Source organism: Callorhinchus milii, unplaced genomic scaffold (genome assembly GCF_018977255.1).
Source record: "Callorhinchus milii isolate IMCB2004 unplaced genomic scaffold, IMCB_Cmil_1.0 Scaffold7, whole genome shotgun sequence".
In the NCBI taxonomy this organism is placed as follows: Eukaryota; Metazoa; Chordata; class Chondrichthyes; order Chimaeriformes; family Callorhinchidae; genus Callorhinchus; species Callorhinchus milii.
Window position 1 is genome coordinate 15,517,752 of NW_024704748.1, and position 27,163 is coordinate 15,544,914.

Sequence of the window (27,163 nt, forward strand, 5' to 3'; positions counted from 1 at the left end):
AATCGTGCTGCAATGGTTTAGTAGTGAAATCCATTTTTTTCTTTGTGCAATACAAGGTACTGTCTAGGGATTATTCTTTGCCTTTTGGTAAATTTACTGATCTTGGTGATAAGAAAATCCCTATTATGAACACATATTGTTAAAGTCTGCCAATTTATAGTCAAGGGGAAAATGACTCCTGTTTAGAAATGTGCAGATGATGACAAATAAACTGGAGTATGTTACAAAGAGCTCAGATTATGTCATGGAGCATGAGAACAAAGCTCTAGCAGTTTATCACTGCCAGCTGGAGACTGAAATGTGTTAAATTCTTGAAATACACTCCAGCCAGTTATTCTTTATAATACGGTGTACATGGTTGGAATCCATGGGGATGGTATTATTCCATTTTCAGCAGTGACAGATGGCACACACCCGGCTGTGATCAAGTCATGTGATTTGAACTCCAGTGATATGGAACACGTTACAACAACTAATGTTTCTTGTATAATAAAAGATTAAATGGGAAGTACTGTTCAGTATACAGTAGAAGAGAACATACTACTCTAATGTGTTGCACTCTGACACTAAATCCAGTCCTGTAAGTGGAAGTTGACTTCTTGCTTGAGATGGGAAGAGTAGCCTTTAAGCTTCCTATTACTTCCTATTAAATTTCAGTCTTCAATGCTCCCACATTCAAGATTTGATATAGAGTTGTTTTTCTCTCTTGAGCCGGGGACACTGGGTATTTTCTGCTGAAGAGATCTCTCTTTTTAATATAAACACTTTCAATTAAAATGAGTTTTAAAAAAAAGTTTACGAAACATTAGCACATAGCAAAATCTCCCCCTGTGGATTCTATGGTATTATTAATGCTTTTCCTTAACATATCAAATCTATTAGTGTCTTCTTTTGTCTTCCTTTATTCTGCGTTTCTTTTACACTGTTTTGCTTTTATCTTTTTTGGTTCTCTTTTCTTTTTATAACTTTTTATATTTATACGGCACCATTTCCTCACTTTCCTTTTGAGGTTTTTTGAAATTGTCCTGGTTTATCTCTTCTACTTTCCATTTCATTATCTCTTTGCCTTTTACTACTCCACAGTCTCCCAGTTGTTCCTCTCAATTTGTGCCTCGATGCCATGATCTTCTGGCTCTCTCCTCCTTTACGTTTGTATAGTATTTAAATCCTCCACTATATACTGGAACATTTTACTCTTAAAACAGGAGTTGCGGTTAATTCCGCCTATTGGGAGATCTCTTGGAGTTGAGGGTATTACCATATCAGACTCCAAGTTTACTGGAAGTGTGAGGCGACTGCACGATCATTATATGTCTAATGGCTAAAAATAGTTCACACCATTAATTGTGGTCTGAAAACTCCAAGTCCTGATTTATCCTATTTCAATAGTACTTAAACCAGATTTCAAAAAAGGATGAAGTTTAAGTTTTTATCCATTCTTCTGACCAATCTCAGTAAACAGGAAAAAGTAACTTTTGATGAATGATTTACAATTTGACCAACATGATTCGCAAACAGTGAGCACAATATCCTTAAATGGCTTTGATTTCATGTTTATTGAGTATTGATGCTGTGAAGGTCAGGTTAGTATTACAGAGATTGGCTAGGGATTATCACTTATTGCAGAAACAGGGATCTGTAATGTATTAAACGCTCATACCTTACGGGAAATGAAGCTGTCATTAATGTAATTATATCTGCGCTCTGGAAAAAAATGGTTAACATGATCTCCTTATGACATTACTAGGAAATCATTGACATTCTATTAATAATCTGCTGTTGATGGTCTGGGATAGGTTTGCACCAATTAAGATTATTGTCTTCCCCAGAACATCATTAGTATTGGTGAGCTTTCTATTAAACTTTCTATTGGCTAACTAGAGCAGTAAAATTAAAAGAAGAGACCTATAGTACTGCCAAATAGAACAGTAAACCAGAGGATTGGGAGGGCTTCAGAGACCAACAAAGAAAAACTAAGAAACTGATTAGAAGGGAGAAAATGGATTATAAGGGCAAACTAGCTAGGAACATAAAGACAGAGTTAAGATTTTTTACAAATACATAAAGAGGAAGAGACTATCAAAAGTGAATGTGGGTCCATTACAGGCAGAGACAGGAGGAATTATAATGGGGGATAAAGATATGGCAGAGTCATTAAACAAATACTTTGCTTCTGTCTTCACGTTAGGAGACACTGAGAACTTACCAAAAATAGAGGGGAACCAAGAAGCTAATGTTAGTGAGCAATTTAGGGAAATTAACATCAGTAAAGATTTAGTACTAGAGAAACTGTTGGGATTGAAAAATGACAAATGCCCTGGACCTGATGGTCTGCATCCTTGGGTTTTAAAAGAGGTGCTGAGATGGTGGATGCCTTGTTTTTGATCTTCCAAAATTCTCTGGATTCTCAAACAGTTCCCATTGATTGGAAGATCGCAAACGTAACACCACTATTTAAGAAGGGTGGGAGAGAGAAGATGGGGAACTATAGACCAGTTAGTCTGACATCGGTGGTAGGGAAAATTCTAGAATTCTTAATTGGGGATACCGTAGTGGGGTACTTAGAAGACCATAACATGATTAGGCAGAGTTAATATGGCTTTACAAAAGGGAAGTCATGCTTAACAAATCTTTTAGAGTTCTTTGAGGATGTCACCAGCAGGTTAGATCGGGGGGAATCAGTAGATGTAGTGCATTTAGATTTTCAGAAGGCATTCAACAAGGTGCCATATAAAAGGCTGCTACACAAGATTAGGGCCCATGGAATTAAAGGCAATATATTAGCATGGATCGAAGAGTGGCTAACGGGAAGAAAATAGAGAGTAGGGATAAATGGGTCCTTCTCAGATTGGCAAGATGCGACTAGTGGAGTGCCACATGGATGAGTGCGTGGGCCTCAACTACTTACAATCTATACCAATGATCTAGACAAGGACATAGAACTTAAAATATCTAAATTCGCGGATGATACTAAGCTAGGTGGGAGAGTAAGCTCTGAGAATGACACAAAAAAATTGCAAAGGGATATAGGCAGGCTTGGTGAGTGGGCAAGAAGGTGGCAGATGGAATATAACGTGGGGAAGTGTGAAGTTATTCACCTAGGTAGTAAAAACAGAAAAGCAGATTATTTTCTAGAAGGGGAGAGACTAGATAGTGTTAGTGTTCAGAGGGATTTGAATGTTCTTGTACACCAGTCACAAAATGTTAGCATGCAGTTACAACAAGCAACTAGGAAGGCTAATGGCATGTTGGCATTTATTGCAAAAGGGTTAGAATATAAGAGTAGGAAAGTCTGCTGCAACTGTTCAGGACCTTGGTGAGACCGCACCTAGAATATTGTGTTCAATTTTGGTCTCCTTATTTAAGAAAGGATATACTCGCCTTAGAAGGTGTGCAGCATACATTCACTAGGTTAGTTCCTGGGATGCGGAGGTTGACCTATGAGGATAGGTTGAGTAAACTAGGCCTATATTCTCTAGAATATAGACGAATTAGGGATGATCTTATAGAAACATATAAGATTCTTATGGGGCTTGATGGAGTAGACAGTGTGAGACTGTTTCCCCTGGTAGGAGAATCTATAACCAGGGGTCACAGTCTTAAGATTAAGGGTCAGCCTTTTCAAACACAGTTGAGGAAACACTTCTTCACTCAGAAGGCTGTAGATGTTCAGTCCTTGAACATATTCAAGACTGAAATTGATAGATTTCTAAAGGATAGAGGAATTAAGAGTATGGGGATAAGGCGGGCAGATAGAATTAGGTTAGAAGATTAGCCATGATCTTATTGAATGGTGGTGTAGCCTCGAGGAGTCAAATGGCCAATCCTGCTCCTAATTCCAATGTTTCTATTCTTTGAATTGATATAGATTGCTCACTGACAGGAACTCTTTCTTGGTGTCTTCTTTAGATCCATTACAAAACTTGAGCTGTTAGGTATATGCAGCAGCTGCTCTTTCAAACAGAGTTCCAGTTGCAGTCTATGAAAAATATTTTGCCTCTGCCTTTTCTGTAAGAAAAGACGGAAATGTTGGATTATGGTAACTCTATATTTTCAAAATATGTAAAAATGTTAAACTTCTGCTGCAACATTTGAGCGTGGCACATGATCTTTGAACCTTTTGGAAGGGAGTTAATGCAAAATAGGTGCAACCTTTATGTTCCACCCCCCACCCCCCCCCCCCCAATCCTAGTCACTTTTAAAGATATTTTGTACATTTTCCCCTTTGGATTTTTACAACTATTTGACCAGGTCAAATATCTTCCTCGAGACTTGGAGGCCATGCTCATTGATGTAAGGGGTCTGTAATGTGATACTTGTAAATTGAAGTCGGACTCAATAAGAATTCCACTTTTCGAATATTGGAATCCCACTTAATCCACTATATAAACTGAACAGTCACACTTTGGGCTTATACTCTATGTGTTAAGAAATAAAATGTCTATTTTTCTTGCAACTAGAACTGCTGTACTATAGAAATAATAAATATTACAGTAATAAATCTTTTTTCAGTCTTTGATGTTAATTGCATTGCTTTTAGGAAACTGGCACACTGTCTTAATACCTCCAGGATCTTGTCTTTAATTCAAGCCCAGCATTAGTCACACTCCTCTCTCTCTCTCGGTCAAATCCTGTACTAACTGCTAGGCGTTCGGCAGAGTAAAAGAGCTTTGTTCTGTATCGGACCTGCTACATCTGACCTGAGAGTGAATAGTGCTGACACTGAGTAGCCAGAGATGAGAAATATTCCTTTCTTCACCATCACATTCATGAACTGTAAAGATTTCCTCAAATATATATAATGTTTCTAAAAACAGAAAGTGACGAGCCTTTTAGAAACTTAAAATGCTTTTTTAAATTCACATGAAGGTTGATTTGTGATCTGCGAGTGCTGCACACATATTAAATATCCTATAGCACAATTCAAAAAGAGAATAGAGTTTCCCCTAGTATCTTCCCGATAAAATTGTTCATTCACTTCATGGCTGTTTTGGGGAAATCACTGTGTCCAAATTGGCTGCCTTATTCACCTGCAAATATGCAATAAATTCTGCAAAGCACTTTGAAACATTTTGACAACATGATAAGGCACTATATCAAATGGAAACTTTATTTATTATAATACATTTATTGCTAATTGGAGAACAACCTCCATACAATGCATTGTGTTGCCTTGCTTTGAGTTGGCAGTGAGTTTTCTGTTTATTAGAAATGTGTGGGGTGATTTAAGATCAATGTGAACGTCCATTGTTCTCTCATTGGAAGATTTACTGTCAGAATATCGGAGATGGTTAGGAAATCCAGGTGAAACTTTGAATTTATCTAAGCTTGGAACTGAGCCACAAATTAGATTTATCAGGCATGAGCTGGAACTTTTATTTTTAAGGTTGTAATGCAATAGATTTGGAGCTAAGCCAGCTTTTCACTTTGCTTCCGAGCTGATGGAAAGAACAGCAGTTGTAGGTGCTTTTGCACTCAGCGGGAGACCATTTTTTCTCTACCCTGCTGTTAAATACTCCATCTGTCTGTCTATTTAGATTTAGCCTGCATTTGATAGGAAGTTGCTCACTGGTCATTGCATTTTAATGCCTGTCTGGTCATATGTCTATTTAGATTTCTTTCCTAGTTCAGTGGGAGGCCCTTAATGATCAGTGTGGTTCAGTGCCTGTCTATCTGTTTTTGTTGGCTTGTACATCTGTTACACACATATATACTATACAGATAATATATATACATGTCTGGTATATATGTCTGCTTTTCTGGATATCTATTTCTAAATGTCCGAGTGCTTTTGTCAGTCTTTGTGTCAAGACACACATCTTAATTTTACATTATTTTGACTTTTCTTTACTGTTCTCGACTGTGTCTGTGTCTATTTCTTAAATTCACTTAAAGACAATAAGCTACAGGGGATGGGGAAAGGGCAGGTAAATGGACCGGAAAGGATTGCTCTTAAAAGAGCCAGGACAGACACGATGGGCCGAATGGCTTCCTTCGGTGCAGTAAATTTCGATGGTTTCATGGTTCTATCCATTAATTGCCCACACATAGAATTCCACAGATCGGATCAAATAAAGGTGCTGATCTGGTACAATAGAGTTGTGGGAAGTAGGTTGATGCCCTATACCCCTGATCTTCACCATATAGTTTCACCCACAAAATATACAGTCAATTCATTTTACCTTATATTCTGTGAAGCACTTTGAGACATCTCAAAGACATGATATGGCATTATATCAAATAAAATGCAAGGATTACATAAGGAGAAGCATAACTTCCTTACTGGGACAATACCAGGCACTTGAAGCATAGGGGAAAATTAGGAAAGTCACCCTGCTCGCTCTCGCATTCCTTTGAGTCACAGGCTACAAGCAGTATTGTTGGAGTGCTGGAAAATAATGGGAGGTCTGCCCTCAAGCAAATTATGTACAAAGAATCAGATAAAGGAATGATTAGCTACTACGTGACAAGTTTTCTACAATATGAGTCAATAAGAGCATGTATTGCACTGCACAACCTTATTGCTCACTGAAACACAAGGGCTGATATTTGAGACCAGGACATAATTTAATTTTTCTGAATTACTGTTGGGTACGGATACCCAGATTGGAATGCTACAAATGTCTACACTAGAATTAAATAAATTTAAGTGTTTGTGCAGTTGAGTCTGATTTTAAAACCCATAGTAATGCATTCCAAGATAACATCCCTTTACACTTCAATGATCGTTTCTCTACCAGATGTTATCTTTGCTCTAATGGGTTTCTCTTTTCACTGTGCATGTTTCTTCTTGCACCAGGTATTGCTGATAATCTCTTCCTTCAAATTGTGTTGCAGACAAACACATGTGAAGATGACAACAAGATTACATTTAATGACACTACAAGCACAGTTTTTTAAAAGTAATGGCACATATCTGGCTGGACTGGGTGATGCTTGGTGTTTGTACGCATTTCTAACCGTTCACCATTGAGACCTGGGTTTGACTCACATAAGCAATGTGTCTTGTATTGAAAATCTAAAATGTATGTTTTTTTCTCTTCCTCTTTCTCACATACTTGCTTTCCCTCCTCTGTTCAGTGGCCCTTGGTCTGTACTTCCCCAGAAAGACATACCAAGCAACTGTGCATGTTGGCCAGCCAGCAGATACCCCTCTCCTGCAGATTTATGCCTTACCTGAGGAAGAGGATACTGCTGTTTATTTTGGGTTCTGCTACAATCCACTGCTCATTGGATTACGTGAGCACTGGTTCCGAATTGATGAGAAATCTGGAGTCTTCTACCTTAATAAAACCCTAGAAGAAAATGACCTCAGTCTACTAGGTAAGTGCTTTCCTTTCTGTTGTGTTATACATGATGATGTCATTATCATGTGATGTTCTCATATTTATTGATAGTTCCATCATCATGTCACATTATTATTAATATTACAGAAACTACAGTGAAACTTGTTTTAATAAAATGACATCTCGAGTTTTAAAAATAAACCAACTGTATCAATAAAAAACAGTAGAATATAGTTCATATTCCACTCATTGTTCTGTTCTAACTCGCTCATGACATTATTGCCCTTGACCAACTGGTTAACCCATTGTAAGATTGGCATGGACAGAGGTATGTAGTCTCATTTCGCTTTGTTGAGACCCTTCAGTTGTCTAGAGATATTTGCTGGAATGGAATATGCACTCTCTCCCTGGAGGGACACATGCTGTTTACCTAATTCCAGAAAGTGTTAGCTGTAGGTTTGCAAAAGCCAAGGCTTGGGGACCCCAGACTGTGCGTTGGGGTACTGCTGGAGGCTAACTAGCTAAAACTGCAAAACTTCCCATTGAGGCACTGACTGGCAAGCTTTCCTTCTGCTTGTCCACCTTGGATCACCCTACCTGTTAGGGCTTTGGCTTGCAGGAGGTGAGTGCGAAGAGTCCTTGCGATCGGTCTGCCTTTCCAAGTCTTGGCGATGAGCCAGCCTGGAATCAGCAGTGTCCTGAATACTGCAGGGCAGACTACTGCCACCTGGCTTAGGAACTGGACCGAGACTGCCACAGAGGGATGGCTTGATTCCATGATACTGTTGCCAAACATGCTACTTTGGAGTTAAGCTCCAAGGAGACCCCGCTTAACCAACCCTCCCCACCCCCCGGGGGGAAGTTTCCAAACTGTGTCGTGCATTTGAGGATATGATGGGTCCTATACCAGTTTCTATTCAGTATTTCTCCTGTTCTGACTTCACATTTTCCAAATAAAGTTGCCTGGAATTGTTCACACGATGATCAAACACATGGGATAATAGTGAACATTTTTGAGACAGTGCTGGGATAATTTCTTTTTGTGTTCCTTCTGTTCCAGGTAACATGGGTGGCCCTGACTTATTTAAGGTTATAGTGCACATCTTTGTCTCTCCCAAACCATTTGTGGAGATGGAGTGCAAGGCACAGGTGATAATTATTGTGGTGAATAAGGTCATGCCTCCCTGTGCAAATATCACCATTGAAGATCTGTGTTTTGGAGAAATGGATTCAAAGGTTCAAATTATAGAGAACAAGTACCCTGGCCTGTTCTTTCAAATGAGATCCCTGCCAAACCAGTTCCAGTGCCAACCGGGCAACATCTCCTACCATCTAACAACAGGTAAAACACTAAAGATGGAGAGAGCAAGGGATGGGATGGGTAAAATTCTGAAGTCATGGCAATGAGACCTACAGTTTCTCATTTAGAATGAAAAATGTAACAATTTATGATAGATTCAATGTGATTATCATGTGAAATTATGAAATATTACATTACAGTACATCCATTTTGTGTTACTTGCCTAAGCTAAGTCATCAATCTGAGATTTTAATAGGAGGCCAGCTACTTCTACAGTTTTTTTGTATTTAATCATCGTTCCGAGCAGATTTTCTAGAAATATGAGACTTTTCACTTTCATGTGATTACTTCTGTGGTTCCATTTTGCTTTCTGTGGTTGTTAAACTTATTTTAAAGATACAGTGCTTCATTTATATTTCATATCATTTGATTCTTTTGTGTCTTTTCCTGCTTTATCTGCCTGGACTGTACTCTGGCCTTGAGGCTGGCAAGCAAGCTACTCACTAGCCCGCTGCCCTGTAATTAGTCATCAAGACTGCAGCGCAAATGGTGGGCAATATTCTCTTCATATAGTGTTGCATTTACATGTATGACTTGAATCCATTCATCTTTCAGATGGTTCATTTCCATTCAGAATTAATGAGGAGACGTCAGAGCTCAGTGTGGAGCGTTCACTTGACAGGGAGGTGATGGAAACATATGAAATGATTGTAAAATGTACATGGCGGAAGGAATTCCAGGTGGTTCACATTGAGAGAGCCTTGCATGTGACTGTGCTTGATAAAGGTGACAACCCTCCATTTCTCCTTGATGGCAACGACACGGTGGAGGCTGTCATTGAATTCAACAGGAACGAGGTAGGATTTTGAATGCGATCCATATGAGACATAGATTTGGATGTCTGTCCATGTTTATAACAGCATAATAATAATAATAATAATAATCCTTGCATTTGATATAGCGCTTTTCACGTCGGGAGGACGTCCCAAAGCGCTTCACAGAACACACTGTAAAGTGAATTGACTGTATATTTGTGGGCGAACGTGGCAGCCAATTGCGCACAGCAATGTCCCACAAACAGTCGTAGATTGAAAATGACCAATTTATTATTGTTTTTGGTTTTGAAGGATTATTATTATTATTAGGGATTATTGTGATTTTAAGATTTTAAACAAAAAATAAGTGTTTGCAGGGTAAATTCTAAGAATTCAGTCATGTCTGGGACTACATAAATCATGTGTATCGCCTTGTTGAAAGCGAAGGAAGAAAAGCAAATAAAATTCTTAACCTATATAATTCATATTCCTAATCTATTGTATTGAAGGGGTAAGCAAATCATTTTAGGCTAACCTCAAACTTTATATGTATCCAGTTTTGGATGATTTGACATGCTCCTTTAAAATGGTGGCGTATATGCCTAGATAATGATGGTAACAACAATAATCCTTACTTCTTCCATAGTGCCTTTCATATCTGGAGGACGTCTCAATACGTTTCACAGGATGTATTTTAAAGTGGAGTGACCATGTTGTTTGTCTGTGTTCGGGTCTTGTGGGTGTAGATGAAGAAAGGTTTCCTTTACCTCGTATTTGTTGTCATTTTGCATCTTTTATATTTAGTTTCCTGTTTTTCTGTTACCTGATACTTGATTCCAATTTATAGGTTGAGCCACAGAAATAAAGCGATTTTAGTTGTTCCAGGACAGAATTCTTCCTTGTTCTTTATCAGAGATGAACCAGGAAAAACTGAAGCACTTGGAAATATAGAAATGTATTGTCTCTTAGAGCATGATAGTTCACCTTTACATTTAAAAAAATACATATGTTTGGTCCTGGTCTTTGAGCATTTTTATATTTTTTGATTGCGTTTATTAACCAGGAACATGTCTGCTTTAGGTCACATTTGGAATCCAATTCATTACTCTGCTGTACATGTCCACAACACTGTAAAATGTCATCCTAACTTCTATTATTAACACATGAGTAAGAATTGTCCAATAGTTAGCAATTTCACCTTTTTGTATTCATGGTATTGAGCGTTTAGAGGTTTTGTTTTGATAGAAGTGCAGCTATCGATCAAATATCGCCGTTGCAGGATGTTGAGACGTTTTGTGGTATAAAAGTTCAGATCAGATAGTTTCATCAGTAGATTTTTTACAACATTTTAATGCTGCATTTGGGCATTATTTAAAGACTTGCACACTTTAATGAAGGCACATTTCTTGTTTACAGCACAATGTCGTGGCCACAATCCTGGTGTATGATGCTGACAGTACCACTCAATACATGACGACAATCATGAAAAATGATACTTGGATTACAGAAAACTTCAGAGTGGAACATAGACCTTTCGAAATTCCTGCCACTCAAGAGAGCCCTGCTCGAGGGACAATAAACAAATATGGTAAGCTTCTCCACATTCTCTTGGCATGACCTAATTTATTTCTAACCCCCACCATCTTTTTCTTTGTAAATTTCAGAGATGTAGGTCATCATTTAACCAGAAAAGCTTTAAGTCGGACACAAATTAAATAACTGAATAGATAGGCCAAAAAGCATGTTTTAAAAAAAAGAGAATAAAGGAATGAGTCTCACGAAAATTTCTAGGATTTCCAAACTTTCAAAATTTATACAGGAAAATTGGTGGTGTCTCGAAAGCTCACACTCATTTCAAGCTGAATTACAGCATAATGCTGTTACGCCTGGTAGCTATTCTTCATTTTCCTTGGTGAGATCATTTAAATAGGTGTTCCATTATATTTTGACACTCTCCTCGGGCTTTTTCCTGAAAGAAGACAGTAAACAACTAAACACGTTTATCAAAAATATAGCCAAAAGAGCAGAAATAGAGTCCAGTCATTGACAGTCTTAAATTCTCATTTTTGATATGTTGAGCGTCCACCATATATGATTCAGAGATAAATGTGTTTGTAGATAATTTGCTTCATGGAGAGGTGAGTGAAAATGAAAATAAGATCAATCAATAGATGGTTATTTCCAGAGAAGTGAATGGATTGATTGATGGTTATTTCTACAGAAGAGAATGAATTGATTGATATATAGAAGATGGCTAAGAAACTGTGTGAATGTCAGATAGATAGATAGATAGATAGATAGATAGATAGATAGATAGATAGATAGATAGATAGATAGATAGATAGATAGATAGATAGATAGATAGATAGATAGATAGATAGATAGATAGATAGATAGATAGATAGATAGATAGATAGATAGATAGATAGATAGATAGATAGATAGATAGATAGATAGATAGATAGATATAGATAGATAGATAGATAGATAGATAGATAGATAGATAGATAGATAGATAGATAGATAGATAGATAGATAGATAGATAGATAGATAGATAGATAGATAGATAGATAGATAGATAGATAGATAGATAGATAGATAGATAGATAGAAGATGGATGGTCTCACCAATAGGCAGACAAAAATACAGTAGATTAATAGATAGACTTAAATGAGACATCTTCTGTGGAGAATTGGAAAGTCAAATGGGGACAGTCAGGTAGATTTATGTCACCAGTGTTTTATGAGGTTAAAGTATACACAAAAGACAATAGTGAATGGATGGGTTGAAGGGTAAGGATGGACAAATGAACAAATCGATAGATAATGCTAGGATGGACTGAAGAATAACTGGGACAAAATGAGATATATTGATGTGGAAATCATTTCAAAAGTATGAAACAAATCAAGATCATTCAATTCATTAAACCTACTACTGTACTTGCAACAAACGTATTCTAATTTTCACTATCATCGACTCTTAGAATATTTAAACTCTGAACCTTCCAAGAAGAGAGTTCTGTGAAATTGTTCGTTGATCTTTTACCTTTAATTGGATGGATGAATAAATATATAGATATCTAAACAAATATGTAGAAAACTAGATTTGAAATAACAATATGTGCTCTTCATCTGATTGTTGCTATAACGGTTTCTGAATGTTTTATTCAGAGCTGATACTGAAGAAAAACCTGTCTCTTTCTGAGAACCGATCATTCAGTTTGGACGTCCTTGTGCACGACACAGAATACCAAGGCTCTGAGAGCACTGTCACACTTCACTTCAATATCACTATCCGGCTAATCATCATTGAGTTTTCTGAAGAAACGATCCACTTCACATGTAATAGGAATGCAGGACGTTTTGCAAAGGTAACATTATTTTTTCGAGGGGTGGTGCCTCGAAAGTACCTGAGCAGATTCAAAGGCAACATTTGAGTCTTTGATGAAATATAATAAACTAAAATAATCTGATACAATGGGCCTTAAGTAAAGCACTGTGTGTGACGGCACTTCTGAGACACAGGTTTAGTTTCGAACAGGCAGCAGACAGCCAGGGAGGATTAAAGTTTTTTTTCTCGATTAATAATTTTTATTATCTTGGTTGAATTAGATAATAATAATTTGTATTTTGCTGCATTGGTAATAAACAAATGTCTCAAAGCATTTTCCGAAATACGATTGATTAGGAATGAAGTGAAAGCTGCTATATAGATAAACATGGCAGCAATGCTCTATAAACAAAAATGAAATAATTAGCCAATTAATTTGAAAATTTAGGAGGGATTGGGAATGCAACCAAGTTAACTGGGAGAAAGACGCCACGTGTCATGATGCCCTGAAATAGATTAACACATGGTCCTTCATTAGCCTTTTCAATTATATGTGTTACAGATTGGAAGAATTTGCATAGCAAACTGTCACAAGTTTCAAGCCTTAAATCTAACTTATACATTAATGCCGGTGATCCATGCAGAAGAGAATGGGAATGCCACACAGGTGGACAGAAGCTGCTTTTCCCTGGTTGGGGTTGTGAAGCAACCTGAGGATATATTTGGAATCCTGTACATTTCTGAATCTAAAGTGCTGAGATGGAACAACTGCAGCAAACTTCACTTTACCGTCATAGCTAATGAATTACTGAGCAAGGAGGAGACAAAGACCAACATGGTTGTTACGTTGGAGGGAACACGTATGTACTGTTGGTTTTGGTATTGGTCTGCATGCCTGAGGGAGAAGGGAATGGACAGATATGAGAGAGATTAGGAGGGGTGTAGTCTCATGTAGGGTGTAAACACAGGCATGGACTAGTTGGGCTGAATGCCTTGCTTCTGTGCTGTACAGTTGATATAATTCTATGTAATCTCTGTCTCATTTCCCTCCATCTCTTCCTTTATCAGAAATTCATTGCAGTGTGACTGGGCTGGAGTGTTTATAAGTATAATGAGTGTTTGGAGTATAATTGTGGTTCTAGTTTTGTGCTTAGAGGCAAACTTCTAAAATAAAGACAGACCTTGTTAATGGTGATGGTGGTGGTAAGAGAGGCAGGCTGGGGGATGTAGAGGGAACTTTGATCTTTACTTAACTAATCCTCTACCTGACTTGGAAATGCTTGCTTAATGGATAATATAATCGGTAAGCCTATTCAGCTGCTGATCTTGGACCTTAGCCAAGTTATTCAGAACAGGTTTGTGCAAAATTGCCATCCTGTTTTCCGTATATCAAACTTGAACAGTTCATCCGCAGACTATGCACTTACTGCCAAAAGCTAAAACAGATCAGTTCTGCATAGAATGCAGTCTTAATAGTTTATTCCTTGTACTTGTGACAGTGACTGTGAACATAGTACAAAAATTCAGGCAACAGTAGGGATTGATCCATCTGGTGCATTGGGCAACAAAAGTAATAATGGCTATATTCACTCATACATTTCTGCAGGAACTGTTACTGCCAACATTTCATGAATAGAATGATTTAAATGAATTTTGTCAATGCTTTTCCTCCAGTAATTGGCCTTCTAAATCCTCAATGTATGAGTTACATTTCTCACCTAACAAAGTTGTCTTTGTTTCACTTTCCTCTCCTCATCTAAACAGATCTATTTTCCTCTCTGGCCAGATCAAATTTTCGCTATGGTTACAAAAGATTGTTTGTCCATGGGTTAATTTGGCCAGTTAATCAATATGAGCAGGGAGACAGGTGTGAGAGGAAGGATGATTTGATCAGATGTGAAGGATGGTATTTAAGCACTGTGAGAGGATATTTGACTCAATTTATCACCAAGTATCGTTATTGTTGCTTCCTATCTATCCTCACTTTCACCATGATCCCATACTATGTGTGCTGACCTAACTTCTTAACCCAAACTGACAATAGTCTGCCCATTTTCTTCACATGAACCTTATGTGTGTTTTTTTTTACTTTGAACCCCATGGGTTTGGTTTGTAATGTGCGATTTTGCCTCTTACAAGTTTCTATTGTGCTGACTGAATTTCTTACATCTTTGGCAGTCAAAGCAGTACCAAAGGTAATCTTAATAAAAAGTGATTTTAGCTGGAGCAATAACAGCCCCCAGATATAATGGCCATGAATACTAATTGGACAATGCAATGATTATATAACAAAGAACTTATCTCCTAGCTGGTACCCGCTGACAAAATCAAGAGTAAGTTTCAACTGGCCTTGAAGGTACGTGGAAATAACATGCCATGATTTCTACCTTCACCCAGATACTCATGTTAGAAGGCATAACTGTGGCAAACACTGTGCTGAGCACAAGTTGCGATCAGTCTGTGAAGAATGTAGCGGTATTGGAACCCAAGATGGAAAGTGCCAGTGGCGGCAGGGGTATGATAAAGGTAAGAATCTCCTGCAATTATTTGGTGTACCATGTTTTATTTTTCATGCCAGCTTTTATGTTCCTAAATACGGNATAGGATTAAACAACAGCAGGGAATTAACTGGATCCAGGCAATTACAATGTAAATATTTCATATCCAGGTTCACCTTGATTATGATCTCAATATCTTAAACAGTACTGTACAAATTAACCTGCGGCTGTCTTTACAATTCCCTAGCAAATGTGCATTCATAAAAGTATAAATTATTATAATAATAATGTAGAGCCTAAAGTGATTATTGTCTTTACGGAAGAAATCAAGGCTCAGTCCTGGCTTATCTTTAGCTCCTCTACAATTATTAGAAACATTTTTTCCAGAATTAACACACTGGGTTCCATCACATGCCAATTGTTAACACTAGCTATCTTTTCATTGCATGTCTATAAGCGGAGATTACATTATAACATAACAAAAAGATCATTACTGTTAGTAATTTTTGTGTAAAGACCCCCACATTTCTTGCAAATAAGGTTTTCATGATCCGTAGCTCTTCCAAATGATGCTCTAAGCTACAACTCCAGCTAGTTTACACAGTTCTGTATTTTTCTATTATAGAAACAAGCTTCTTAAGCCTACTGAGAGATTGTCCATTTTCCTTAACCTGGTTTGCAAGACCATAAAATATTTTATTTCTCTCTGCAGGCATATCAAAAAACTACTCCACCTGCTCATCAGATCTTACCACATGTCCTGATAAATACTGTGATATAGTGGAGCAGAAGAGGAGTACGTGCCCACAAGATTGTATTGGTATGTTAACCTCAGCCCATGCTAACATTGGTAAACCTCCAGGCATCTCTTTTGCTTTATGCAGTTGTGAACTATTTCTGAGCTCCATAAAGACAAATATATTATTCATTAATTTAAAAGTATTGTCAGGGTTATCTAATTAGTAACACCATGAGAAGATCTATTATTAAAATGTCTCAACCATCTCTCTCGTGAGCCTGAAACTAAGATTGATGGGCTGGAGCTGTACTTTCAGATGACTACAGACATCTGATTGAGATTCAGTCTCTTTGAAATTCATATTATGGAAATCCAATCCCTCCCCAAATAGAAGGGTGCACAGATGGGTTGCGCCTTTCCAGACTGAAAGATGACCTTTTTTAATGAGAGCCCTAGTTTTTAAATAAACTCGTTGGATCAGCAGCTTGCAGATAACTATGTCTAGATGATACACACAGGGCAAACAATATACAAGGGGTCTTAGCTCTGGTGTACAAGTTTTCCTGTTCTGGTTTAATGTACCAACTGAAGCTTCTTGCATTCATCACCCTTTGTATCTCAAGGGCATTCTTCACCAGCTATAGTTGAAAGACAGGGAGAGCTACCTTTTCTCCACCAATATTGATAGAATGTGCTGAGGAACAGCCCATGGATCATTCAATCTAGGCCTTACCCCTTCTGAGTTTCCCTCCCATATGCAGAAGGGGTGCACCTGGCTTCCCCAAAGCACCTCACCAATGTGCATGACATTGAGAACTCTTAATTAAGGCCGCTTGAATGTTCAGCGCACTAGATAGGAGATTTCCTTCCATGGAAAATGACATAAGAATAACCATTGGATTATTTTCAGGATCAATCAGTAATGAGAGAATTCCAGCAGGAAGATGAATTTGGGGAAAATATTCTGACAAGTTCTTATCTTGTGCCCTATATTCTATTCATGCAGTTCGGAAGAAAATTGTTGGCGGATTTGAATTAGGAGAGGTGAGAGGAATCGAAGGAGGATTTGGGACGTGTTATTGCAATTCTGGCAAATGTTTCTGCCAAAAGGAAGATGTCATAGGTAAGTTCATGATTTGAATCTTTTCAGTGACATGTTTACTTCCGCATAGGTGAAGATGAAACGTTTCACAAAACTGTGAGAAAGAAGATACCAACTATTCGGCATTAAAATGATCTATTTTATCCTGATTCTACAACTCCCAGATTGTAATCACTATTGAATGGTTACACTGTGGAATTGTAGAAGGCAATTGATCCAAGTCTTAGATAGGGTACAGATGGTGTGTGCCTCTGTATCAAACTGAATGAGGATATATTACTTTGGTTTGAGACAAGAGAAACTACAGATAATCTGCAGGAATTCTCATTCTCAACCATATTGTCGGGGGAGGTGCTCATCACAGAAAAGATACTTTCCCATAGGGAATGGAGAAAATTGGAAAGGATGTCAACTTGGGCTACTGTCATCTCCCTTATTAGCAGTGATTTGGCCTCTCAGTTGGCAACTAATGCCTGAGAAACCCTTGAAAGAGAATGAAGGAAGAGGGTTATCAATTGGATCTTTTGAGTAATAAAGGGAAATGATGCAAACTGAATTGTTTTTGCCTCAACGATCACTAAAGGAAACATCGTGGCGTTTCATTCACAGAATCGACTTGCGACGATGTCTGTAAAACCATCATTGCTGCGGCCGTGCTGCTGTCATTCATCCTGTCCGTACTGCTCTCTTCATACTTCATCCACCGATACCACAAGAATTCTCCCAAAGCTCCTATTGCCTCAGCAGAGATGACTTTCAGGAGGCCAGCTCAAGCCTACCCCATCAGCTACTCCTCCAATAATGTCCGGAGGCCCTCTGTGGATTCCATGGAGAATCAAGTGGCAGTGGACACCTTCAAAATACCAGTATTTGCTATTTGTTGTCTTTTTTGTGAAGCCTTCTAATGATTTATGCATAACATGATCAGCACTGATCACAAATTTGTTTGAATCCACCACTGTATGAATTTGTTTAGCTTTTGCTTCCAACGTATGCTTTCAACATTTCTTTATATCAGAGTTTGAATGCTCATTTCAGAGATCTGTCTATTTCAATCAGTAATTGATTTGCCTTTGATACAAGCTCTTTGTTTGCCACTTATGTTCTTGGAAGACCCTTGATTCCTGGAGAAGCATGCACACAGTCTTCCAATCAATACATTTGGTGGACTCTTCTGTCCATAGTATATTCTGTAATTCATATTTTACACAATCCCTATGTCTTCTCTCCTGTCACTGTGCAGTGTGCATTTTATTTTCTATGAGTCCGTTCGGCCTCACCCTCCTGGCTGTGATGCTGGGATTGCTTTCTAACCTCTGCAGCTGAAACCTGGAAAGATATTTAGAAGTTCCTATTTTTAATTTTGGAAGAGGATTTTAATTGAAAGTTCATGATTTATTTTAGCTTTTGTGAAATAGGATGGCATTTCCCCCTAAATTGCACCAAGTCTACTGCTAGACTGAAGGCATGTGGGGTAAACCCTTCACTTCAGCTGCTTTCTCTTCCTGCCAGGAGGATCCCAAATGGGAGTTTCCAAGGAAGAATCTAGTCCTTGGCAAAACCCTCGGTGAAGGAGAATTTGGGAAAGTCGTGAAGGCTACTGCGTTCAGACTAAAGGGGAAAGCAGGCTACACCACCGTTGCCGTCAAGATGCTGAAAGGTAGGACCCAGTGATTTAGTGCAATATAAATATATGACATTTTTAGATATCTGCAGCCAGTGAACCTTATTAACCGAACTGACAGGTTCTTTTAACAGCCTGCAGCTAAGTATTCTTGCTGGCAGAAATCCAATAGAGCAGTGGAACTTCACTATTGAAGTGCAATTAGCAGACTTCAGCTGAGGAACTATTAATTTGGTGGTCTACTTGTGTAAAGGGACACATGTGCAGGTAAATCGTCACTTTTAATGGCACTCTGACAATGTGCCTGGCAAACTCATATATATTAGCACCAGAGACCAATATATCTTCTTCCACCTACAGTTCCTAGAAATGCAGGGATTTGGTGAGCAAACACACTCCAGCAGATTGTGAACACACTCTTCCTCAGGATATTAATGGAGAGCTAAATCACATTTAATCTTAAAAATAATATGCTTTGGCACTGAAATGATGGTGAAATGGATATACATGAGGCAGGTAATTTTGTCTGAACATCACCATGTTATTTTAAAGAGATATGCACAGAGGGAAAATGAAGCGTTTGTACTGGGCCAAGCTCAGATATTTGCTGCTTTATCCTGAACTGGTCTAATAAATTCTGCTCCTCTATGTATGGGATTCAACTGAATACCCAGCCTACAAAAAGTGTGAGAAGCGTAGGGAGGAAATTGTAGAAACAATTTTGAGAACAACTAACTTAGTCACTTAAAAAAGACATCAAGTATGTTTCATTTTTGGCTCCTAAACTACTTTCTTTCTCTCTCACTCTCGGACAGAGAATGCTTCTCAAAGTGAACTGCGAGATCTCTTATCGGAGTTCAACTTACTGAAACAAGTCAGCCACCCCCACATTATTAAACTCTATGGAGCATGCACTCAAGATGGTAAGAGAATGTTTTTCCTTAGTCGGGATTACACCACGTAGATCAGTGGTTACTGCATGTCACATAAGATAGTATGAAATTGAAACTAACGTGAAGATACTCGGGTAAAGAATAGTTAACACGACTATCAGGTAAAGAATAATAATTGGTATCAATGAGATACCATTGTACCATAGTTATTGTCCAGTCAATTTTTTTTTGAAAACCTATATAAAAGCAGTTATATAGAGTAACTTGATCATTGAAGGGCTACTATTCGCTGGTTCGGGTGGAGACAGAAAATAACTAAAATTCCTCTTGATATAAGAGGAATTAGCTGACTCATTCATTGAAAATATTTCCATTGAAGACTATTTAGGGAGTACTGCATGATTAAAGAAAGAAAACTGAGTGTGATTTACCTTTAAAACTCAACTTGGTTTCAGATTTTTGTTACCTGGTTCAAGTGTCTTCTTGAATATGGAGGCGATCTGAAGTCATTTGAGCTGCAGTGTCGGATTTTTTATTCCAATGATGTGTTCCCTGCCTTTATATGACCTGGAACAGAATGCTAGTTATTAAATGTTGTGTTCTAAGATGAGATTTGTTGGGAAAACTCAATTCCTTTCCATGGCAGGTCCTCTATATCTCATTGTGGAATACGCTAAATATGGATCCCTGAGAAACTTCCTGAGAGAAAGTCGCAAAGTAGGCACCAGTTACCTGGGGGAAGGGAACCGAAATTCTAGTTACTTGGACAATCCAGATGAACGGGCTTTGACCATGGGAGATTTGATATCGTTTGCCTGGCAGATCTCCCGGGGAATGCAATACCTGGCTGAAATGAAGGTCATTATCTATTTCTTTTGTACATTTGAGTGCTCCTGAAGGGGTCAGATGATTAGAGGTTGGATAATATTGTGGGGATTAAAAAATATATTTGTACCAGGCTTTATATATCAGTGTGAAATCTCTTCTCCCACTGCTTAAAAAAGTGATATGGAAAGAGGTTATTAAATCGTGGTGTGGTACTGTCGTGTAGTGTGCAGTGACATTCACACACTGTGCCACAGTGCTTAATTGGAGGTTCACACATCACTTAGCAATCTATCAGGGTCTTGGTGGTTTTATTGATAAATGTTTGTTATGTGTGTGTGTGTGTGTATGTGTGTGTGGTGCGGGGTGTGGTTGGTCTGTAAGATACATGCTCAAAAGTGTTAATGTTGTTTGGGAGTTGTGGAGGTGGGAGAGGTCTCAGATACTTCTAGTATTATATTATTGATTTAGTTATACTAAGTTATATATTGGTTCAGCTCCTTATGTAATTATTGTTCTTAGCTTGTCCACCGTGATTTGGCAGCACGAAATGTTCTGGTTGCTGAAGGACGTAAGATGAAGATCTCAGACTTTGGCCTCTCCAGAGATGTGTATGAGGAAGACTCTTACGTAAAGAGAAGCAAGGTATAATGCCCACTCTTCTCTGCCCTAATGTGATGCTCACGACCTGCCTTTGCTTCTGAAATTATTTGTGCTAAAGACACTGCAGACTATGTATTCCTAAAATTGCATGGATCCAAATTGATCATAAATTGTGCAGTCTGTTGGAGGTAGTGTTGATGGCCAAATAGTCTTTTCTTAATCCATACTTTCCTATAGTCAGCAAATAATGTTTCTGTGTTCCACAGGGTCGAATTCCTGTCAAGTGGATGGCAATCGAATCACTGTTTGATCACATCTATACCACCCAGAGTGATGTGTAAGTGCCATGTTGTGCGCATTAATTTTATGAGTTTGGGACATGAGCCTACATTCGCTAGAAAATCATTCCCATTGCTAGAAACTTGATCTTTGTATTTTAGATTTACATTACATTGGCAGCACTAAGCAATTTCTCTTTGCCCGCACTATTCAGGTGGTCATTTGGCATTCTTCTTTGGGAGACAGTGACATTGGGTGGAAACCCATATCCTGGCATTGCTCCTGAACGCCTCTTCAACCTCTTAAAGACAGGATATCGGATGGAGCGACCAGAAAATTGCAGTGAGGAAATGTAAGATCCTATAAAATAAACTAAAATAAGCACTCTGAAATCAGATCTGTAGTGAGGAATCTGTTCTATAGGTCACCAAGACTAGTTTCAGATAATATATCATCTACATATGAGGAAAACACTTTTATTACATTGGGCTGGATTGTGTTAGCTAAGCGGCTGGTAAATAGTACTTTAGACTGAATCATGAATTGCAGGAACTGCCAACACTAAATAATTTCATGCAGAAAGAACAGGTCAGTTGCAGACCCAGATACATCTGTTTTGAAAACTGTCTAATTCTGCTTTACTCAGGTAAAACCACTGTTAAAAATGAGCTGTAAAATAATCATTAATTATTTTAATTAATCAATCCCACTGTAATCCTCTTGCCGCTCAGGTACAACTTGATGCTGCGATGTTGGAAACAAGAGCCAGATAAACGACCTACCTTTGCAGAAATCAGCAAAGAGCTGGAGAAAATGATGGTGAAGAGTCGAGTAAGTAGAATCCATCTGTTTAATGTAGGGTCAACACTTTTAGATCTTGTATCAAAATGAGAAAACAACATCTAACCAGACCCAGGTTGGACATTATCCGGGATCATGACTGATCCCTCCCACAGGTTCATAGCAAAAATAAATGATTCTTCTAGTTAACATAACATAGCTCCTTTCAGTTTAGACTTTATCATTAGGCAGGAAACATTCTTAACTTTCCCAATTCTTCAAGTCTTCAAGCAAAGCTTGGTGCTGCCAAACCTGCCAGTGAATCATGTCCAGATATTGCCAGGGAGGTGGTTGAGGCCAATGGTTCATTTAAAAAGCAGCTTGATGGGTGCTCGGTTCATGTAGGTGTTCTGGAAGGATGGGATTAAATGGGCCAATTCTTCTTCTGAACTGATCTTGTGATCACACATGCATATGGTTTCTCCACAATCCAGTCCTGAGGCCTGATACACTCTAAAAATACTGAAATGTCTCTTGGTATGTCCGTCTCACCCTGAATTCTCTTTTGCCTGTGTAAACATGTGTGTCTATATATAAATATGCATAATTACGCAGACACACACACATGCATACATTTGTTCTTTACATTTATAAAGATGTGAAGGAGATAATTAGTTTTAAGTTTTAATTCTGACCCTAGATAACTTCTTTGTGCATTTCCAGCAATGTCTGACTTTTGATTTGTATTATCATCAGTTTGCTTCTATGCTTGCTGATCGCTAGAATTCCCCCAATTTTCCTGATCTTCTCTTACCCTACTCCTCGATTCACCCTTTCCTTTCAGCAAACTAATGCTTGCTGTGCATCCCCTGCCCTATCCGCTCCTTTATTGGGTCTGAGCCTTCATCGGATACTATACCTTAACCTCTGGAACTCCCTCTCTCTGCCCCTCCAGCTTGCCCTCTATATCCATCTTCAAGTCGCACCTTAAAATCTACCTCTTTGACCGCACTATTGTCACCTTGCCTTTACCCTTTCTCCCTCCTCCCTCTCCGTAGCTGAGTGTCCGACCCTGAGTTTGTAAAGTGCTCCGAGACATTATCCTACATGAAGGGTTCTATATAAATGCAAGTCGTCGTTGTTATTCAGTGAAGCAAACAATTGCAAATGAATGTCTCCTCTTACTTAGGACTACCTGGATCTGGCAGCCTCCACACCATCAGACTCTCTGCTGTATGACGATGGGCTGGCTGAAGAAGAGACGCCACTGGTAGACTGTAATAATGCTCCCCTCCCTCGGTCCCTCCCCTCCACATGGATTGAAAACAAACTCTACGGTAGAATTTCACATGCATTTACTAGATTCTAAACTCATTTTCAGATGTACTGCTGCATCCGGTGGCCCTGTTTACACAGAGCCCTTCTGAGATTTGGATTGAGTCAGGAACCGAAGACTGACCCAAATGAACAAATACTCGTTCAAACATTGGATTTCTTTAATTCGGATACAATGCATGCGTTCATTGCCTTCTCTCCCCCTCCCTTATTGGGGAAGCCTGTACACGACAGCCATGTGGCCTATGGAAAGACAGGCTTATATTTAGGTTACAAAATAAGTCACCTATACATTTTCTCTATAGTTACTGTAAAGCGCCAGGCACATGTAAGAGTCTTTTAGGAGGCTATAAGAGTGTGGCCACTTTACTGAATTTGCCTATAGCTTGTCTTGCCACATATCTTTATAGATTGTATACTGTATAAAATTTCATGGTGATTACCTGTAGCTTATTGCTCAACAAACCTACAGTAATCAGGTCCTTTTGTGTAAATGCCATCGTGCATCAGGGGCATGGGGCATGCTGGCAATTAGCACCCACATCGGTAGCAATTGGTGGCACAAAAGATAACCAAATATGGAATAATACCTCTTCCCATAAAAATAAATGTATATAAAATGTACATGAAATGGTACGCATTAAACAACAGGTACCAAAGAGTTAATTCAAGGCACTATTTTAACTTTAGAGTTCAGATAATAGTAGGCACCATTTGAGCCCTTCAATGATATTCTCCCCTTGTGATCTCCTAATCATTCCCAGAGATCTATTGTCTCTAATTGTACAATGAGAATGGAAGAGATTTCAAAGTGTAGATTTGCACATGTAACCCCCTTTGCCTAATGAGGATGTATTATATAAATTAAACACAGAGTTCAGCTGGGGCTCTTAGGCAGTCAGGCTTCTTCTTGCTTGTGATTTTCACAGAATGCAATTCATTCCTAAACAGTTTTTAAAGTTTGCAATAATTCTGTTTGGAATATAGATTCCACCCTCATTATAAGTCAATTGAATTGTATGATTCTCATGGTCCAATATTCATTAGAATCATACAGTATTATGGCATAGTAGGCCATTCAGACATTCCTGCCTGTGTGGGCTTTCTGAAAGAGGTACTTGTATATCATAGGTATCTATAGATCGTCCTACTCTATCGTTTGCCCCACACCATTTTATAGTTTTCCTTTACTTAATTATTTGTCTTTTTTTCCTTTAAAAATTATTATGCACATTACTTCAACCACCATTTTTAGTAACAAATTCCATGTCCTAATAACCTTCTGTGTGAATACATAAAAACATCCACTATCCTCTCAAGTTTTTTTTGGTAATGATCTTAAATTTATTGCCTCTGGTTATTAAATCTGAAACCAGCAAAATATTGTTTCCCTGTTGTCCTTATCAAAACTCCACACAATTTTGAACACACTCAGATCTGATTACAACAGTATATTTATGATATATTCTGCCTGCATTACAGTCTCCATTTAAGAAGCTATCAGTATTATACCTCTTTTCCCCCTCCCCCATTTTATGAAGTTCTGATAACACGAACAAGTAAATCATTATTCTCTGTGATCTTGGAACCTGCATATATGTTTATCAGTACTTGCTGTGTGCATGACCAAAGAGTTAATATTTACTCCAATTCAGTTCATTTTGTAGACCCAGATTTTTTGGAGGGTCTCGCGCCACGTTACCAAACTCTCACAGAGTAGCAGATATTGTTACGCAGACCAGAAATTTAAAGATTAACCAACATAATATTAAAAACTAAGAAGGTTTTACCATGTTATGTCTCAGAACCAAAGAGAAAGTCCTTAACAGCTCTATCCCTTGTGTCTTTCATATATACACATACGTACATTATACATTCGCCTACAAATACAAGGTTACTACAATTCACAGTAAATTGCTGTGAAGAGCTTTGAAATATCTTGAAGACATGATAAGATGCTATATCAGCTGCAAGCATTATAAAGTTCAGCTATGCTCCTGTCTGTAATACACCTAACCTATGTTCATACCTTATAATTACTGTACAGTTAGTGTCTATTTGATGCAATTTTCAAAACAAATTGATACTAAAAGTGCAGTACGAGTTGGGCAATGTCAATGGCACCAAGTCAACTTCAAGCTCTGATTTTAAAAGCACACTGTGGTGATGGTTTCAGGAATCTAATTCTTGGCTCCAGTGAAAATCGAGCTTGTATTGTAACTGATTGTAAAGTAACTTTTACATTTTTACAAAAAAGTCCACCATTTTTTGTACTGTGCTTGGGATTAGTTTCATACGTTCAGAACTCTCCTCAATTACAGCCATTGCCTTTTCAGAGTGTGAACAAAAAGTGCTGTGTTCCACTCCGAATCGCTCTACCTCTAGAACTGATAACTAATTGATCCAGTGTAATTAATCCAGCATTAAGGTTTCAGTTATAACACAGCCTCCAAGATTTACTCATTACAAGGCTCCCAGTTGTAACAACATTTCTGTTTAACGGGCAAAATATGAGCAAAGTATCCCATCCCAAATTCTAAGAAACCTCAGGGTCAAAATAAAATTATAAATTTCTTTCTTGCAGTGATTATCTCAATCTAGTTACAGCGCAACTAACCCTTCACCCACAACATGAATCTCATTCACAATTCTTGGCTCACAAAGACCCTGTCATGGTGAAGTGAGAGTCGAGTCCCGAGATGAAGATCCAGTGCCTGAGGGCAAGTTATAATGAGGGTGGAGTGGAGCAGTCTTTGGAGATCAGGAATGACCACAGTCTTGTTGTATGGAGTATAGTGATCACTCCAGTGGCCTTATCTGTCTGCCCTTCATCTCCCTGTGTTTGCTAGTCATAGTGCCCTTGCCCTTCTTCCCTTCCCAAAAGAGAGAATGCGAGATGGCGTTTGTCCCTTCTTCCACCAAAGCGCATGTACAAAGACACAAATTCCAATCTGACTTTAAACACACTCTGCCGTGTAAGTAGAGGGAGAACATCGGAACTGCAGCAGTTGATTTTAGGTAACTTTTCTTTCATTTAAATTTTCTTTCTTTTTCCTTTAACGAAAGGAAGTTTCTGCCCATTAACCGAGGGCCTTGTGTTGATACGTGCAGTGAAACCGATAGATATGGTATGTTTGGTGAGAATAACTGTCAGCACCTGAACTTTTTTGTTGTGGTTCCCCTGTGCAGAAAAAATTATTTGTTTTCGTTTTTAGGCATCTCGTATCCCAGCTGGCCTGAAGACAACCCCATTCCCATAACAAGATTCGATGGAACTAACTCTGTCTTTACAAGATATGCAAATGATAGTGTTTATGCAAACTGGATGGTGTCACCTTCAACAGCAAAATTTGTGGAACACTATGATAGTTAAAAACCAAAGCGACAGCAAAACCCATAACCCACAACCCGCCCCCACCCCCACAGAACCTTTATACAGGGCCATTGAGCTAAACAGAAAGGAAGTGTGGATCGAGGAGTTTGGATGAGATGTGAGAATTGGTATTAGGGAATGGGACAAGGTGAGGTACTTCTGAAGTTACATTCAGTTACTTTCCTCAGAAAGGTTGTTCCTTCATCTTTAAACCTTTTGCCATAATATTACGGAAACTGCTTATATCTCCTGCTCCAGTCATTGTCAGGTATTATTCTCTTCTCCACCCCTCCCCTAGGCAGCCTGCAGATAGGGTCTATTTCAGGATTAGGGAGTTTTACGCTTGAGTAGGACAAAGGTGAAAAGCAGAGCCATTCAGT

The 27,163-nt window shown here is 38.4% G+C and overlaps 1 protein-coding gene across 1 annotated transcript; it reads left to right on the forward strand.

Moving 5' to 3' along the window:
• Window positions 1–5,975: 5,975 nt before the first annotated feature.
• ret (ret proto-oncogene receptor tyrosine kinase) lies at window positions 5,976–26,881 on the forward strand. Its single transcript, XM_042336832.1, has 21 exons — window positions 5,976–6,108; window positions 7,081–7,323; window positions 8,347–8,628; window positions 9,202–9,443; window positions 10,818–10,989; window positions 12,573–12,772; window positions 13,295–13,363; window positions 13,400–13,592; window positions 15,130–15,258; window positions 15,943–16,050; window positions 16,976–17,092; window positions 17,681–17,937; window positions 18,584–18,731; window positions 19,511–19,618; window positions 20,235–20,446; window positions 20,936–21,058; window positions 21,283–21,353; window positions 21,510–21,647; window positions 22,027–22,126; window positions 23,265–23,412; window positions 26,626–26,881. The coding sequence occupies exons 1-21, from the start codon at window positions 5,976–5,978 to the stop codon at window positions 26,781–26,783; spliced, it is 3,351 nt and encodes a 1,116-aa protein (XP_042192766.1). The 3' UTR covers window positions 26,784–26,881.
• Window positions 26,882–27,163: the final 282 nt, after the last annotated feature.

Coding starts and splice junctions, on each gene's coding strand:
- ret (XM_042336832.1), top strand. CDS start 5,976: ATGGGCCGAATGGCTTCCTTCGGTGCAGTAAATTTCGATGGTTTCATG. Junction 6,109..7,080: donor GTACAATAGAGTTGTGGGAA/GTAGGTTGATGC, acceptor TCCTCTGTTCAG/TGGCCCTTGGTCTGTACTTC. Junction 10,990..12,572: donor AGGGACAATAAACAAATATG/GTAAGCTTCTCC, acceptor TGTTTTATTCAG/AGCTGATACTGAAGAAAAAC.